This window comes from Talpa europaea, assembly GCF_964194135.1.
Source record: "Talpa europaea genome assembly, chromosome: 6".
In the NCBI taxonomy this organism is placed as follows: domain Eukaryota; kingdom Metazoa; phylum Chordata; class Mammalia; order Eulipotyphla; family Talpidae; genus Talpa; species Talpa europaea.
The window spans coordinates 73406289-73423737 of NC_140072.1; the positions used below are offsets into that span (position 1 = coordinate 73406289).

Consider the following 17449-nt stretch of genomic DNA (forward strand, 5'->3'; position numbering starts at 1 on the left):
AACAATTCTTACTTGAAATACACAATTTCTAAGCGGGCCTCATGCAATCCAGGAATCAGACTATACTTTACTCCCTTTGCACTCCACTTTCAGTTGTCTGTTTCACACTTTCTCCCATCTCCTAAAACTCCTTCTCCACCTCACTCTCAGCTATTAACTGTGCTTCTCCGAGTTTAAGTATTAGACAGGAACTTCCTACCAGCTCCTCTACCACACCTCTCATCCTGGGTCCAAACCTCAGCCCTCTATGACTCAGCATAACTGTCCATGCTCCTGGCCCAGATGAGTCTCTCTGTTCATTCCCTAAATCTCATCTTCTCTTACTTAGGAACAGTGCTTCAGGAATACTACTGTATTTTCCTGTCTCAATATTTTCCTTCTACAGAATTAGTACTACCAAAACATAAACACTTGTTCTAATCTTAAAAACAAAATACATTTACTGCAAAACTCCTCCACAAAGCTGTTAAACTCTGAACCTTCCCCTCATTCTCTCATGTCCCATCAGTCTTTTTTTTCTTTTAGATGGGAAGAGGGCCATGAAGAGACATGTCTCCAAACAAGACAGTCAGATGGTCAACAGGCACATGAAAAAATGTTAATCATTTCTTATTATTAGGGAAATACAAATTAAAACCACAATGAACCACCTGTGGGAATGGCTATAAACCAAAAGAGAAGAAATAACAAGTGTTAGAAATGCTGAGGAGGATGTGGAGAAAAAGGACGCTCTGTATACTGCTGGTAGGAATAGACTTGCCCAGATGCTATGGAAAGCTGTATAAAATTCCTCAAAATAGTAAAAGTAGATCTACCATACCATCCACAATTCCACCTCTAGACCCAAGGAATGCAAAAACACTAATTTGAATATATGTACTTCTATGTTCATTGTAGCACTACTTTCAACAGCAAAATTATGGAAATAATCTAAGCACCAATAAAAGGCACTCTTTTTAATCTACAGGCTCTAGCAACATGATCTCCTTTAGTTCTTGTTTCATTTTTTTCAGGGTGATGAACTTCCTGCCCATATCCAAGGGCAGAGTGTTACTCCAAGGTCTCTGACATCAGTGTGGCCAAGAACTGCCCAATAAAAGGCACTTAGGTAGGCAAACAGGTAATTGGGATCTATATAAGGTGAAAGATCATATTAGATACTTAGCCATACACTTAACGTAGCTTACACCAATGTTGTTTTGCACACCTAAAACTTAAATAACTTTATAATAAAATTTACAACCTAAACCATTTTTTAAGTGTATAGTCCAGTGGTATTAAGTACATTTACACTGTCATACAACCATGACCACCATGCATCTCTACAACTCTTTTCATCTTGCAAAACAGAAACTCTATTAACCAGCAATTCCTCATTATTCCCTCCCTAGAGCCCAAGCAACCACGCTTCTACGCTGTCTCTACAAATTTGACCGTTCAAATATTTAACAATTCCACCTGATGTGACAAAACCAACCAGACTGCAAACCTACCATGGACCCATCTTTTTTCATGGTAGTCACGCACTGACCCAACTTGGTGTTGCTCTCAGTAGCTTCTGCTTTCTTCCAGGCATCTAGCCGGAATCTTTCCATCATTTTAATTTCTTCTCGGAGGTCTGTGTTCTCTTTGACCAACATTTCTATCTGACTTCTAAGACGACCATGTGTACTTGACCATTTTGCTTCCTTTCTTTTCAAATCTTCCTGTAAGTCTGTTATCTGTTGTTTCAAAGCCTCTCAAAAAACAAACAAGGAAAATTACTAGAATGAAAACAGTGCAACAGAAGAGACAGAGCAACAAAACAGCTTAACATAGAATGCAGAAAAGAGAAGGTTTAGTCAATCATGTTTCAATAACACTAGGCTTTTCAGGAAAGGGAACAGGAGTTGAGACTAGACTATCCCACACCATTAACAGAATTCATTCCAGAAATAGGGAGAAAAAGGAGACTGAAACCACTTAGAAATAACACTTAGGCAATAACACTATAATAAAGATTTAAATTAATATACTAATTGAAAGATAAATGAGGTCTATTTAGGTGAAGAAAATATTAATAGGAATTAGTAATTGAAATAAGAGTAGAGGTAAAGGGGAGAATAAAAGGTTCAAAATCAAAATTGCCTGCCCTGAAAATTGATTCATTTGTAATTCATGAGAAGAAATGGGTTTTTTAGGAAAATAAAATGGATGTTTTCAAATGGATTAAATGACACAATGAAAAAAATTCCTGCAAATGTCTAGAAGCAATTTCCAACTGTACATCAAGACTGATGTCAGATTGCTGGTGGGACTGCAAACTGGTCCAACCACTATGGAAAGCTGTCTGAAGGTTCCTCAACCCACTAAAAATGGAGCTACCATATGACCCGGCAATTCCACTACTAGGCATCTAACCAAAGGACACAAAAACATTGATTCAAAAGAACCCCTGTAGGGCCTCCCCGGTGATGCAGCGGTTGAACGCTGGGTTGCGAAGCTGCCCGCGGCCTCTGCGGCGCCGGTTCGATTCCCAGCTGCTCCCCGGCCACTGGAGGAGGGTCCCACATGGCGCGCAGACCTCTCCTGCCACCCGCTGCTCCCCTCAGCAGTGTACTTCGGCCCTTCTGCCTGCTCTGCTCCCCGCTCTGGCTCTGGTGAATTCTCTCACCCTCCCGCGCTTCTGACTGTACCCAATGCATGTATAAACAAAACAAAAAAACAAAGAAAGAAAGAAAGAAAACATGCCTCTATATAAAAACAAAAAAACAAACAAAAAAAGAACCCCTGTACACCTATGTTTACTGCAGCACTGTTGCTTTTTTTTTATTTTAAAGATTTATATATTTATTTATACAAGCACTGGGTATAGTCAGAAGCGCAGGAGGGTGAGAGAATTCCCCAGAGCCAGAGCGGGGAATAGAATAGGCAGACCAACAAAATACACTGCTGAGGGGAGCAGCGGGCATGGCAGCAGAGGTCTGCAGCACTATTTACAATAGGTAAAACCTGGAAACAACCCAAATGCCCCAAAATAGATGACTGGATCAAGAAAATGTGGTGTACCAAATGTCCAAAAATAGATGACTGGACCAAGAAGATGTGGGATATATATATATACACAATGAAATATTATTCAGCAATCAAAAAAGATAAACTCATGCCATTCACCACAACGTGGATGGAACTAGAAGGAATTATGCTCAGTGAAATAAGCCAGAAGGTGGGCCTCCCCGGTGGCACAGCGGTTGAGCGCTGGGTTGCGAAACTGCGCGCGGCCTCTGTGGCGCCGGTTCGATCCCCGGCTGCTCCCCGGCCACCAGAGGAGGGTCCCACATGGCGTGCAGACCTCTCCTGCCGCCCGCTGCTCCCCTCAGCAGTGTACTTCGGTCCTTCTGCCTGCTCTGCTACCCGCTCTGGCTCTGGTGAATTCTCTCACCCTCCCGTGCTTCTGACTGTACCCAGTGCATGTATAAACAAAACAAACAAACAAACCAGCAAACAAATAAATAAAGCATGCCTCTATAAAAAAAAAAAAAAGAAATAAGCCAGAAGGAAAAAAGAAAAATATCAGATGGTTTCACTTACAGCAGGAATTGGGGAACCCAATAAGATACCAGTGTAAAAAAAAACAGTACAAAACACAACAAAGGAAAAACAGACAATTATAAATCAGAGACACACTGCAGGGGAGGAGGAGGGAGAGGGATCAGAGGGAGAGAGAGAGGGAGGAGCACAGGTGATGGTGCACAGATGCACTGGTGAAAGAAACTATAGGGACTACACCTGAGGGGGTGGGGGGAGCAAATATTGTTTAAAAATGAACAATGATGTAAAAAAATTTTTAAAAAATGAAACAAGACTGATGTCAGAACTAAGGAGAGGTTACCACATATACAAAATATATTTGGAAGTTATGAAGAATGACTGAAACCTAAGGAAAGGAGAAACACATCTAAGACTAAGAAAGAAAGCTAACCTCATTATTAATATACATGTAAACTTAACATCTTCTATTATCATGTAAGCCTCACAATAGTCAACCTTTGTTGGTCTAGGTAAAAGAAGAAGAAAGTAGGGCTCAAAGGGTTTTTCTGTGAAGTAATATATCAGAGGGAGCAAGGACTCTGGATTTGGATGAAATCAAGGCTCAAATCCCAGTTATAGACCTTGAAATCAAGGTCATTAAACCCCTGAACACAGTTTCTGTACTTGCAAAATTGTGGCATAAAACCAAAGAGTGAGTAATTTTCTAATATGTAAGCATTTGTATCATGCACACTCAATACTAAAATGGTAACAGAAATATCTAAATAGGTTAGGAAATCAACAACAAATAAGTCCGACCAAGACAGACAAATATTGTATAATACTGTAAAGTATCACTTATATGTGGAATCTTAGAAAGGAAAAATAAAGAGCTGACTTCACAGAAACAGAGAACAGTGGTGGCCAGGGGCTGGGGAAGAGGGAAAGGAGTGATGTAGGTCAAAGGGCACAAATTATTTTAAAAGGAACAGCAAGAGGCAACCTCCAAGCTAGTGAGTGGCATGCACAGGCAAAAAGATGAAAGAAGGTGGAGCATTCTCCACCTTCAACTCCAACCCCTCAGCAGGGGACTTAATGGGAAATAGAGGCAGGTTGGAGCTATTGGCAGTGAAGCTGCTGGGATTTGGCAGTTAGACTGTTGATGAGGAGGGTTATCATCGAGAAGCCACCAGTTTGCCAAGAAGATCTGGACCTTTTTTTTCTGTTCAGCAGACACTACCTGGGATAGGACAGATAGCATTTGCCATGTGCCAGCCTGTAAATTCTTTCTCTCTCTTCCCTTTTTCTCTCCAATCTCAATCTCTCAATCTCTCTCTCTCTCTCTCCCCTCCCCACTCCCCCCCCACATTCCCCCACCTCTGTAAACACATCATATTATTGTTGTTTCATACTGTGTGTCTGCTCTTGGGTCATGTCTTACAGTCACTGGCACAACAGTAAGAAACCACCAACTAGATCAATCCAGTTCTCCTGGATTTCTCCTGTTTCACTTTTAGCTATAAATAGAATGTGTTCCAAGGATCTAATGTACATCATGGTGACTATACTCAATAATAAGAATCAAGGCCTCCCTGGTGGCACAGTGGTTGAGCACTGGGTTGCGAAGCTGCCTGCAGCCTCTGCAGTGCCAGTTCGATCCCCAGCTGCCGGCGAGGGTCCCACATGGCACGCAGACCTCTCCTGCCGCCGGCTGCTCCCCTCAGCAGTGTACTTCGTCAGTCTGCCTGCTCTGCTGTTCCCTCTGGTTTTGGTGAATTCTCTCACCCTCCTGCGCTTCTGACTGTACCCAGTGCTTGTATAAATAAATAAATCTTTACAAAAAAAAAATCATAAATTTGAAAGTTGCTGAATGTAGTTTTTTTTTTTTAATTTATTTATTTATACAAGCACTGGGTACAGTCAGAAGCACAGGAGGGTGAGAGAATTCACCAGGACCAGAGCGGGGAACAGAACAGGCAGACTGACGAAGTACACTGCTGAGGGGAGCAGCGGCATGTCAGGAGAGGTCTGCGCGCCATGTGGGATCCTCGCCAGTGGCCAGCGATCGAACCGGTGCTGTAGAGGCTGCGGGCAGCTTCGCAGCCCAGCACTCAACCACTGAGCCACCAGGGGAGGCCCTGAATGTAGATCTTAACCTTTCTTAACACAGATACACACAGACATATATATAAAGTGACAAATTGTTAATTCTGTTGATCTTGGTAATCATTCCTTATCAAACCATCACCGTGTACACTTTAAAGATACATAATTATATTTGTCAATTATTCCTCAATAAAGTTACAAAAATTCATTAGCAATTAATATTTATAAGGTATCTATCATCTATCAGGTACTATTATATGTCCTTGGAACACAAAGACTAAACAAAGATCTCAGGAAGCATATGTTAGAGATGACAGAGGCTATGGAAAAGAAGGCAGGGTGGGTGGGAGGAATCGGTGTGGGAAGGGACGGCAAATGGAATATGAAATGTGGTGGGTCTCACAGAACTCTCACCTGAAGAAGGAAAAGAATGAGCCAGGGCTCTTTCCAGGGGAAGAGCAGAAGCACTAGCACACACCAGGAAAGAAGGTCATGCACAGTTTCAAGACAAAAAGGTCAGCAAGCTAGAGCAGAATGAGCAATGGAAAGGAGTAGGAGATGAGGTGAAAAGGGAACAGAACATCAAGGCATACGTGAACATGAGGCCACTGCAAGGTCGGGGTTCTCAGCCAAAGAAAAATGAGGTCTATAAGCAGGGCAGGGACATGACAGGACTTCCTTATACAGAAGGGTCACTGGCTGCCACATGGAAAAGAAACCAGAAGGACAAGGGTGAAAGCAAAGGCCATAAGGCTGACTAGTCCACTAACAGAGATGTCAACTAAAATCTTGCAGGACTTCTGATAGAATAGCACGAAGTATAAGAGAAAGATGAGACTGACGATGCTTCTGGCCTGAGCTCTTGGAAGCACAGGGCTGCCATCACCTGAGATGGAGACTATACCTAAAATGGGGATGGCTACAGGAGGAAGATCAGGCATTTAGTTGGAGGTACAATGCCTGGCAGCTAGCCCACACACCAGACCAGTGGCAAAGAACAATCTAGGCCAGATTAAAGTTTGGAAGTCTACAGCATGTAAATCATAACTTTAAACTCAGCTAGATGAGATGATAAAAGGAGGACTGAATCTCCTACCTGTTGTGTGAAGCAAGAGACAGAGAAGGCAACAATCAGGTAAAAGAAAACCCACAGCACAGGTATCCTGAGAGTCACACAAGACAACAAGTGAAGAGGAGTCCTTGCCACTGACAGTCACACAGCACGAGGACACAGATGTGGTTGCCAGGACTGCCAACAAGAGGGCTGGTGACCACAAAAGGTGCACCCTCAGAACAGTGGACAAAGCCTAACTGAGCACATGAAGAAAACAGGAGGTGAAATCTGATAGTGACAGGAACCGCACTTTCGAGTTCTACTGCAAAGGAGCAAAGAAACGGTGCTGGGGCTGACAGGCGTGTGCAGTCACAAGAGATTTCTCTTTAAGTAACAGCAAGTATGTACAAGGAATAATTCCGTGGAGAGAGGCAAATGGATGATGTAGAAAAGAGAAGGGAGACCTGCTGGAGCAAGGCTGTAGGTATGTATGCAGGGCTTTACATGTGAGCACAGACAGTTCATGTGAGGACAAGGAGCCCACAGTCCACAGGCAGTACTGAGGAAAGGATCCATGGTAAGTTCTCAGACAGGTAAAAAGCAGGGTCCTCAGGGCAGGGTGAACCCATGGCGTGGGAGATTTGGGAAGGGGGCAAAGTATGAATGGTCCTCCAGAAGAGGGGAGGATAAAAGCATAGTAATGCTACATACCCACTTGTGGTTTATACTCAACACTTTACAGTGAGCCTGTTTCCTAGGAAATTTTTCTCTAGCCAAATTAGGTGTTTGAATAGGCAGGAAATGCCTGGGATCTACATTTGCCAAACAAAATATGATGACTTGAGAAAAGGGAATAGAGGACATATTTAAAGTAATGTCTATAGTGATTGACTCTGGGGTTTCGGGACCTAGAGTGTGAGAAGCGTCAATGACTTGAAGGCCCTAAGGAACTGAGAGATTACTAGTAGTCAGAGTAATAGAGGGAATGGCAAAATTTAATGGGCTTCACAAAAGGCTAGGAAATAAAGTTCAAAATAAGACTGCAATTTACTAAAGTACAATCCCCGCAGGGAAACCACGCCAGATTTGCAAGGAGGAACATCATCTAGTGTGACATGATGAGGGGGTTGCATTATATACCAAGAGGAAACTAACTGAAGGATTTTGAGAGGAGTAAAATGTCAGATTTCACATAGAAGGGTCATGAAGACACCAGAAAGAGTATAGAAGTGGAAAAGAAAGAGGAAAGACAGAAACTGAAGCTAAAAGAAATACAGGTCAGATGTGAAAAGAGTTGGGAAGATAAATGGTCAGAATAAAAAAGATATGAAGGAGATAAAAGTCCAAAGAACTTACTGTCTAATGGAATTTGAAAATGGAAAATGTCCAGATTTGTCAAGTATCGAGTGAATGGGTAGGGTCAGAAGGGAAGACAGGGACAGAGTAAGCTAAGAGGCCAGTTCACGAGCAATGCCTCAAAAATCAAGGGCCCTCAAGTATCTGCTGAACAAAGATACAAATACCAGGTCTACAGTTCAGTGTGTAAATTGTCAGTGAAACCTCATTGTGTAAAATCTAGAATAAAGGTATATTATCAAGAGGTAACCATTAATGTGAACTCCTGACTTGAGAAGACAGCCCCTTCCTTGTGCTCCACCACAACAGGTGCCAAACAGCAAGGCAAGCATAGTGGTCTCCCATCAATCTGCAGGTAAATCCCCAGTGTGAAGAACATAAACAGAACCAGGGTTACTTAGTGAATGGATGGTTCCAGATCTGAGATAAGTTAAGGGAAAGAAAAAAAAAAAAAAATAGGTAGTCCAAAATAGCCAATTATTAGAGAAAGCCAAGATATTTTCAAAAGTTCAAGGACAATGACAATACTAAAGGTCACAGAAACTGATATGCTACTACTGGTCAGGTTAGGACTGCCTGAATGTCAGAAATATTTTATAATTAGATTAACAAATTTGTGAAAGGCTATGTATCAATCATAGTGAATGTAAATGCCAGGACAGAAATGTTATACTTTCCATCAACTCTCCAGTGATTACAACAGTATCTCATCAATAAATTTGTTGAATACCCAAAAGAAAAGAATTAGTATTTCTGAGAACAACTATAATATAAAGGAAAACTAAATAAACCATCTCTTTAATCTTTTAATGATTTAATAAGTAGAAGAGTATCAATAAATACAAGCTTGTTTTCCATTATGTATTTTTTCAAAATACACATTTGCATAGTAAAGCAAAAGAAGGTAGATATAGGAAACTATGAAAAAGCTACAATGTCAGAAAAAGAAGGTATTTTACCAAAAAACAGGAAGAAATAATAAATAATCACTGTCAAACAGAACAACCTAGTCAGAAAAGGGTACAATACTTAACACTGACAGAGTAGAAAATGAGTTTAAGAATGAGATCCAAAGTTAAGAACTAGCCTCATGTCCTGAAGAGAAAGCTAACTAACCAACTGAGCCTCTCATCTCAGCACTGTGCAGAACTTTCAGTGACAACGGATGTGATAGAAGGTTAGTCACACGTGACTACTGAGCACATGAAAGGTGGCTATTCTGACTGAGAAACTGAATTTTTAGTTTTATTTAATTTCAATTAACTTAAATTTAAATACCCATATGCAGCTAATGGCTAGTAGACTGGAAGAACAGGATTAAAGAATAAGAGAATGCATTATTTGAGGAAAAGCACCAGATTGCAAGAAAGTAAAATCTTGTGTTATTCACATAAAGTAGAACTACAATAAGAAAGCTTGTCTGCCTCTGGTTAGAATCACACTGGAAGAAGTAATTAGGTCCAGAGTGGTGAGAAAGAGAGAGAGGAAGTTTTGGTGGTTTGTTTTTTTTTTCTTCCTTTGGAGGTACCATAAGATTTTCCTAACAGTGACGTATCAGATTCAGAAACAAGAAAAATGAAATGATAAGCACACTTTTTCAGTTTTTTTAGAATAGTCTATAAGTTTTAATTTAGTGAAAAGTTTTCTATCAGTTGAATTTGAGCATGTTCTAAATACTACTTAAAGTATTGAAGTATTAAAAAAGAGCCATGCTAGATTTGTAACTATAATTCAGATTATTTAAAAGATATTCAATTAAGTTTAATATCAATTTTTAATCTTTATCAGGCAAAGAACAAAAAATACCCCATTAGTCGCTACATGCGAAAGAATGAAGCTTGACCACTACCTCACACCATACACAAAAATCAACTCAAAATGGATTAAAGAACTAGACATAAGACCTGAAACCATAAAATATATAGAAGGAAATATAGGCGAAACACTACGTGATTTGCACATCAAAGACATCTTTACAGACACATCACCCAAAGCAGTGATAGTGAAGGCAAAGATAAACAGCTGGGACTACATCAAATTAAAGAGCTTTTGCACAGCAAAAGAGACAATAACAAAAACAAAGAGAAACCCCACCAACTGGGAGAACATTTTTGCACCCAACACTAATGATAAAGGACTGATCACAAAAATCTGCAAAGAGCTGATGAGACTCAACAACAACAAAGAAAATAATCCAGTCAAAAAATGGGCAGAAGAGCTAAAAAGAAACTTCTCTGAAGAGGAAATGCAAATGGCCAACAGGCATATGAAAAAATGTTCAACATCACCTGTCATCAGGGAAATGCAAATCAAAACTACCATGAGATACCATCTTACACCAGTGAGAATGGCACATATTAAAAAAACTAGCAACAACAAATGTTGGCGAGGGTATGGAGAAAAAGGAACTCTTCTGCACTGCTGGTGGGAGTGCAAACTGGTCCAACCACTGTGGAAAGCTGTGTGGAGATTTCTGGACCTACTAAACATAGAGCTTCCATATGATCCAGCAATTCCACTCCTAGGTATTTACCCAAAGGACACAGAAACATCAATTCCAAACAACACCTGCACCCCTATGTTTATAGCAGCACTGTTTACAATAGCTAAGCTTTGGAAACAACCCAAATGCCCAAAAATAGATGACTGGATCAAGAAGATGTGGTACATATATACCATGGAATATTACTCAGCATTCAAAAAAGATAAACACATGCAATTTGCAGCAACATGGATGGCGCTGGAAGGGATCATGCTCAGCGAAATAAGCCAAAAAGAAAAAGAAAAATACCGGATGGTCTCACTCATAGCAGGAATCTAGAAAACTTAAATAAGGGACCAGGAAAATGAATAACTATAAGAAAGTGAAAATCAAAATCAACAAAAAACTATGAACCAGAGACACTTTTAGGGGGGCGGGGGCGGGAGGGGAGGGATTGGGGTCAGAATGGGGGGGCTGCAATTGTATGGGGAATATAACAATAAAATTTATTAAAAAAAAAAATACCCCATTAAATTCTACTAAAGTTGTGTGTTGGCATGATATTTATGGAGGATAATCTGTCATTATCTACCAATGCACATACCCTTAAACCAAGAAATTTCCTTTCTAAGAATTTATACATGACTATGCAAACCCCATGGGGGCAAGGATGACTGTGTGGTATTCACTACCCTGTTACTGAGTTATTGAATGAATAAGTCGAATGATTGTGAGAAGTGATGTATACACAAGGCTATTCAGAACAGCACTTGCTATACACAAAAAAGAACAGAAATAAATGCTTGGTTAAATAAATTATGGCATATCCATATAAAGCAATTCTCTTCAATAATAATATAAATACTCTATGTTAAGGTATAGAATGATTAAAGTCTACTATCATTAACTTTTATTTTAAATTAGGACTTAAATATGTATTTGCTGAGAAATTATCTATATAGACACAAGAAACTGGTAACACAGGTTGCCCCTGGAGAGAAGAATTAGGTACTAGTGGTAAAGACAAGAGGGAGAGGTTACAGAGTATATCTTTTTTTTCTTTTTTTTAACATCTTGAATGAATTTTATTACCTTTTGAAATAAAAATTTTAATAGAACGTTAAAATTTAACATATGAATTTTTTTATTTATATAGATTTCACATCATTGTTCATTTTTAAACAATGTTTGCTTTCCCCACCCCTCCTCAGGTGTAGTCCCCATAGAATTTTCTTCACCAATTCACCTGTGCTCCATCACTACAGTCCCCTGTACTCCTCTCTCCCTCACTTCGATCCCTCTCCCTCATTCCCCGCTGCAGGATGTCTCCAGTTTATAATAAAATTAAACATATTAGATTTAATATGCAAACACAAATCAAAACCTAATGGCTTTTGTGCATGGTGTGAGGTAGTGGTTAAGCTTCATTCTTTTGCATGTAGCGACCCAGTTTTCCCAGCACCATTTATTGAACAAACTTTCTTTGCTCCAGTGCATATTCTTTGCTCCTTTGTCAAATATTAGTTGACCATAAATCTGTAGGTTTATTTCTGTATTTTCTACTTGATTCCATTGGTCTGTGTGTCTGTTCTTGTTCCAATACCTAATGCAGTAAAAGCCAACTCAAAATGGATTAAAGAACTATACATAAGACCTGAAACCATAAAATACATAGAAGAAAATATAGGCAAAACACGACATGAGATGCACATCAAAGACATCTTTACAGACACATCACCCAAAGCAGTGATAGTGAAGGCAAAGATAAACAGCTGGGACTACATCAAATTAAAGAGCACAGCTAAAGAGACAATAACCAAAACAAAAAGAAACCCCACTGACTGGGAGAACATTTTTGCACACAACACTAATGATAAAGGACTGATCACAAAAATCAACAAAGAGCTGATGAAACACAACAAAAACAAAGAAAATAATCCAGTCAAAAAATGGGCAGAAGAGCTAAAAAGAAACTTCTTGGAAGAAAAAATGCAAATGGCCAACAGGCATAAGAAAAAGGTTCAACATCACTTGTAATCAGGGAAATGCAAATCAAAACTACAATGAGATACCTACCATCTTATACCAGTGAGAATGGCACATATTAAAAAAACTAGCAACAACAAATGTTGGTGAGGATGTGGAGAAAAAGGAACTCTCCTGCACTGCTGGTGGGAGTGCAAACTGGTCCAACCACTATGGAAAGCCGTGTGGAGATTTCTTGACCTACTAAACATAGAGTTTCCATATGATCCAGCAATTCCACTCCTAGGTATTTACCAAAATGACACAGACACATTAATTCCAAAGGGCACCTGCACGCCTATGTTTATAGCAGCACTATTTACAATAGCTAAGCTATGGAAACAACCCAAATGCCCAAAAATAGATGACTGCATCAAGAAGATGTGGTACATATACACAATGGAATATTACTCAGCAATCAAAAAAGATAAACACATGCAGTTTGCAGCAACATGGATGGAGCTAGAAGGGATCATGCTCAGCAAAATAAGTCAGAAAGAAAAAGAAAAATACTGGATGGTCTCACTCATAGCAGGAATTTAGAAAACCTAAATAAGAGACCAGGAAAAAGACTAATCAATACAAAGTAAAAATCAAAATCAACAAGCAACTATAAACCAGAGACACACTTGGGGATGGGGGAGGGAGGGGCGGGGAAAGGAAGGACTAGAGTCAAAATAAGGGGGGGGGGGTGCAATTGTATGGGGAATATAACCAAAATGAAAATGCATACATTGTGCAAAAATGAAAAATGATGTAAGAATTATATAAAATAAAATATTTAAATAAAAAAAAGAAATTATAAGAAAAAAAAACAAAAACCTAATGGCACATATCTCTCTCCACAAAAAATTATTTAAAATATGGAAGACTAATTTGCATTTTAAGCTATAAGCAATGGATAGTTATTTTTAATTCTTTTATTTAGTAAACTGAAGTTTTAATTTTGATGAAGTACAATATACCCATTTTCTCTTATATTTATGTCTTTGTGTCTTCTCTTGGAAATCTCTGCACATACCTCTCTTGCAAATATATATGCCTACTTTTTTCCTACATATTTATAGTTACAGTTAGAAAAGTATTAGTACTTTTTTTAACTACTACAGTCCTCTAAACATTTTCATTTTTAATTTTGAAATGAATAGGACTGAAAATTTGGTCTATTAGTTTTTGAGTTTTAGAATTAAACACCTAGTAATGATACAGGCTAGAGAAATTATTATAAATAAACAGAATTACAGATTTGTATGTAAGAGGTCAAATAAATTAACAGAATTATCAGTGGTAAATTTCCAACTTCCTGCCTTGTTAACTCATCCATTATCAGCCTTCTTTTCTTTTTTTTTGGAAGTCTTTAGTAAAAGCAGAACTGAAATATTTCACTCTAAAAATCAACCTACAGGGCTTTCCCGGTGGCACAGCGGGTTGAGCACCGCATTGTGAAGCTGTCCACAGCCTCTGCAGCATGGGTTTGATTCCCAGCCAGCCAGGGAGAAACCTCCATGGTGGGGCAGACCTCTCCTGCCTCGCCCGCTGCTCCCCTCAGCAGTGTCTTCTGTCTGTCTGCCTGTTCTGCTCTCTGCTGTCTCTGGTGAATTCTCTCACCGTTACGCACCTCTGACCTGTACCCCAGATTCTTGTATAAATAAATAAAAAAATCTAAAAAAATTTTTTAAATAAAAAAAAAATCAACCTACAAAGGACACTGAAACAGTAATAAAAAGTCTCTAAAACAACAAAATCCCAGGACCAGATGGCTTCATTAGTAAATTCTACCAAACCTTCAAAAACAAAGTAATAAATGTCCTTCTCAGTCTCTTCCCCAAAACTGAGGAAGAAAACATTTGCAAACACATTTTATGAAGCCAAATTATGCAATACCAAAAACAAACAAGGACAGTAGAAAAAAAAACAAAACAAAACTACAGACCAATATTCCTCATATTGTAAAAATCCTCAAAATCTTAGCAAATGGAATTCAACAATGCTTTAGCAGGATCATACATCATTACTAAGTGGGATATATTACAGAGTTAGCAAAAAAAGAAACTAGACTACTCTTACTCCATACCAACAAAAGAAAAGAGAAAAAGCCTATGATCATACGAATAGGTGCAGCAAAGGCAGTTAAAAAGATTCTGCATTCATTTATCATGAAAATTCATTTATGATGAAATTCCAGCTAACATCCTACTCAATGGTAAAAAAACCGAAAACATTTACTGTAAGAGCAAATACAGACAAGCATGTCACTCTCAACATAGTATTGGAAGTCCTAGGTAATGCAATTAGGCAAGAGAAAGCAATTAAAGGAATCGAAATTGGGGAAAAAATAAAACTCACTATTTGCAGATAAGAGCATACAAAGAAAACTCTAAAGCCACTACTAAAAAACTATTAAAAACAATAAATCAGTAAAGTAGCAGGTTATAAAATCAAAAGACAAAAGTCTACTGCCTTCCTGTATACAAATAAGTAGAAGAATAAGAAAACAATTCCATTCTATAGCATCAAAAAGTATTAAATGCCTAAGAATAAACCTAACAAAGGAGGTGAAAGATACATTCAATGAAAACAGTCTTAAAATAAACAGAAAACACAAGAAAATGGAAAGGTTTCCTGCACATGGATAGGAAAAATTAACATTGCTAAACTGGCAACCTTACCAAAGCTACATATAGACTAAATGCAATCCCTATCAAAGTTTCATGGACTTCTTCAAAGAAAGCAAACATTACTGAAATTTATATGGAATCACCAAAGACTCTGAGTAGGCAAAGCAATCTTGACAACAACAGAAGGGGAATGGGGATATCATATCCCCATACTTCAAATGCTATGACAAAGCTAATAGTAATCACAATAGTATGTATAGGAATAAAAACAGACAGAACAGACCACTGGAATAGACTTGAGAGCCCTGAAATAAACTCACACTTATACGGACAATTAACCTGCTACAAAGGATCCAAGAGTATACAACGGAGAAAGGAAAGGCTCTTCAACAAATGGTGTTGAGAAAACTAGACAGTCAAATGCAAAAGTAAAAAAAAAAGAAGACGAAAAGAAAAAGGACTACTCTCTCACACCCTACACAAAAATTAACTCAAAATAGGTTAAAGATTTGGATGAAAGACCAGAAACCATAAAATACACAAAAAAAGTAGGTAAAATAACTCCATGACATTGGCTTCAGGGATGCCTTTGGAGATGCCAACGGGAGCACCATTGACAAGGAAAACAAAAGCAAAAATAAGCAAATGCAACTACATCCAACTAAAAAAGCTTCTATACAACAAAAGAAAGTATATCAAAATGAAAAGATAACCTAATAAAGTGTGAAAAAACATAAGCACATGGTAAGTGCAACAAGAAACTAATTGCTAAAAATTGACAAAGCAACCCAATCAAAAAATGGGCAGAAGAGCTAAACAGGCACTTTTCCAAAGGAGACAGATTGCCAACAGGCAGATAAAAATGTTCATCATCACTTATCAGGAAAATGCAAATTAAAAGCACAATGAGACACCACCTCACTTCCATATCAAAAAGACCACCAGAAATAACAAATGTTGCCAAAAATATGGAGAAAAAGGAACCCTCTGTTGGTGGGAATGTAGACTGGAACAGCCCCTATGGAAAACAATATGGAGGTCCCTCAAAATACTAAAAATAGATCTGCAATATGATCCCGCTATTACATTTCTTTGGTATTTATCCAAAAAATGCAAAAACACAAATTCCAAAAGGTATGGGGGGCCTCCTTGGTGGTGCAGAGGCAAAAGTCTCAGTGCTAGCTAGCTATTGCCAGCCAATGCAGCCTGAGTTCAATCCCCAGCCAGGGAGCTAACCCAAACACAGTGTAGCAGAACTCTCCTGTCTCACCTGCTGCTCCCCTCAGCAGTGTATTTCTGTAGATCCACCTGCTCTGCTACCCTCTCTGTCTCTGGTGAATCCTCCCCCCACCACCACCTCCCACACCTCTGGCCTACACCCGAGCTCTTGCATGCATAAATAAATAAATCTTTAAAAAAAAAAAAAAAGGCTTGTGTACTCTTATGTTCACTGCTGCACTAGTCACAGTAGCCAAGTTATGGAAACAACTTAAGTGCCCAACAACAGATGAGTGGATAAAGATGGGGTGTGTATACCTATACTCATACTCACACACACACACACACACACACACGAACATACATACAACCTAGAATACTGCACAGCAGTAAAAAAGAAAAACTCCTCTCACATGACAAAACAGATGAACTGGAAGGAACTGTGCTAAGAGAAATAAGTCAGCAGGAGACAAGTACTAGATGAGTTCACTCTTATGTAGAATATTATGCCAAAAAAAACAAAGGAACAGACAAAACAAACCTTAGAAATGACTGCAGCATTGAGGCCATTTGAGGGGGGAAAAGAACAAAAGAGGGGAGGGGTACCCAACTGTGAAAGATTATAGGTGTTTTGAGTGTAGGTGTAGTGTGGTAACATACACCTGAAGTGCTGTGAACCTATTCCCTTAAATCATTCCCTAAAACCAGTTACCTCAATTTAAAAAAAGACCAAAAAATTATATATTTATCAGACTATAAAATATGTTCCTGAGCCAATGCCTCAGAATATTATTTGTTGAATCAATGAATGCTTAGTAGACATACCCAATTTCTCTTTACCACATCAAACTCTGAGTCTTAATAAGATTATCGTTTTTACTAATATAGTATAATGTAAAAAAAAACTGGCATACCTGTATTTCTTCACGTTCGTTTTTATCTGGAAAAGCTCTTACAACTGTACTATACTTTTCAAAGACTCTGCGTTCCTTTTGCAGCTTCCTCATTTCCTCCTTTTTAAACTCTTCTATTCGAGTCAATTCTTTTGCTTTTTGTTGTTCAAAGTCTGCAATTTCTTTC

The 17449-nt window shown here is 38.8% G+C and overlaps 1 protein-coding gene across 2 annotated transcripts in view; it reads right to left on the bottom strand.

Annotated features, from left to right (window-relative positions):
• CPAP (centrosome assembly and centriole elongation protein) overlaps window positions 1–17449 on the bottom strand; it is a gene marked incomplete at both ends in the record, with an annotated part of 89306 nt that overhangs the window by 46683 nt on the left and 25174 nt on the right. For both annotated transcript variants that reach the window (XM_084235418.1, XM_084235417.1), the window contains 2 exons: window positions 1494–1736; window positions 17284–17449. In XM_084235418.1, coding sequence (XP_084091544.1) covers window positions 1494–1736; window positions 17284–17449 — 409 coding nt within the window. The remainder of the gene's footprint in view (window positions 1–1493; window positions 1737–17283) is intronic.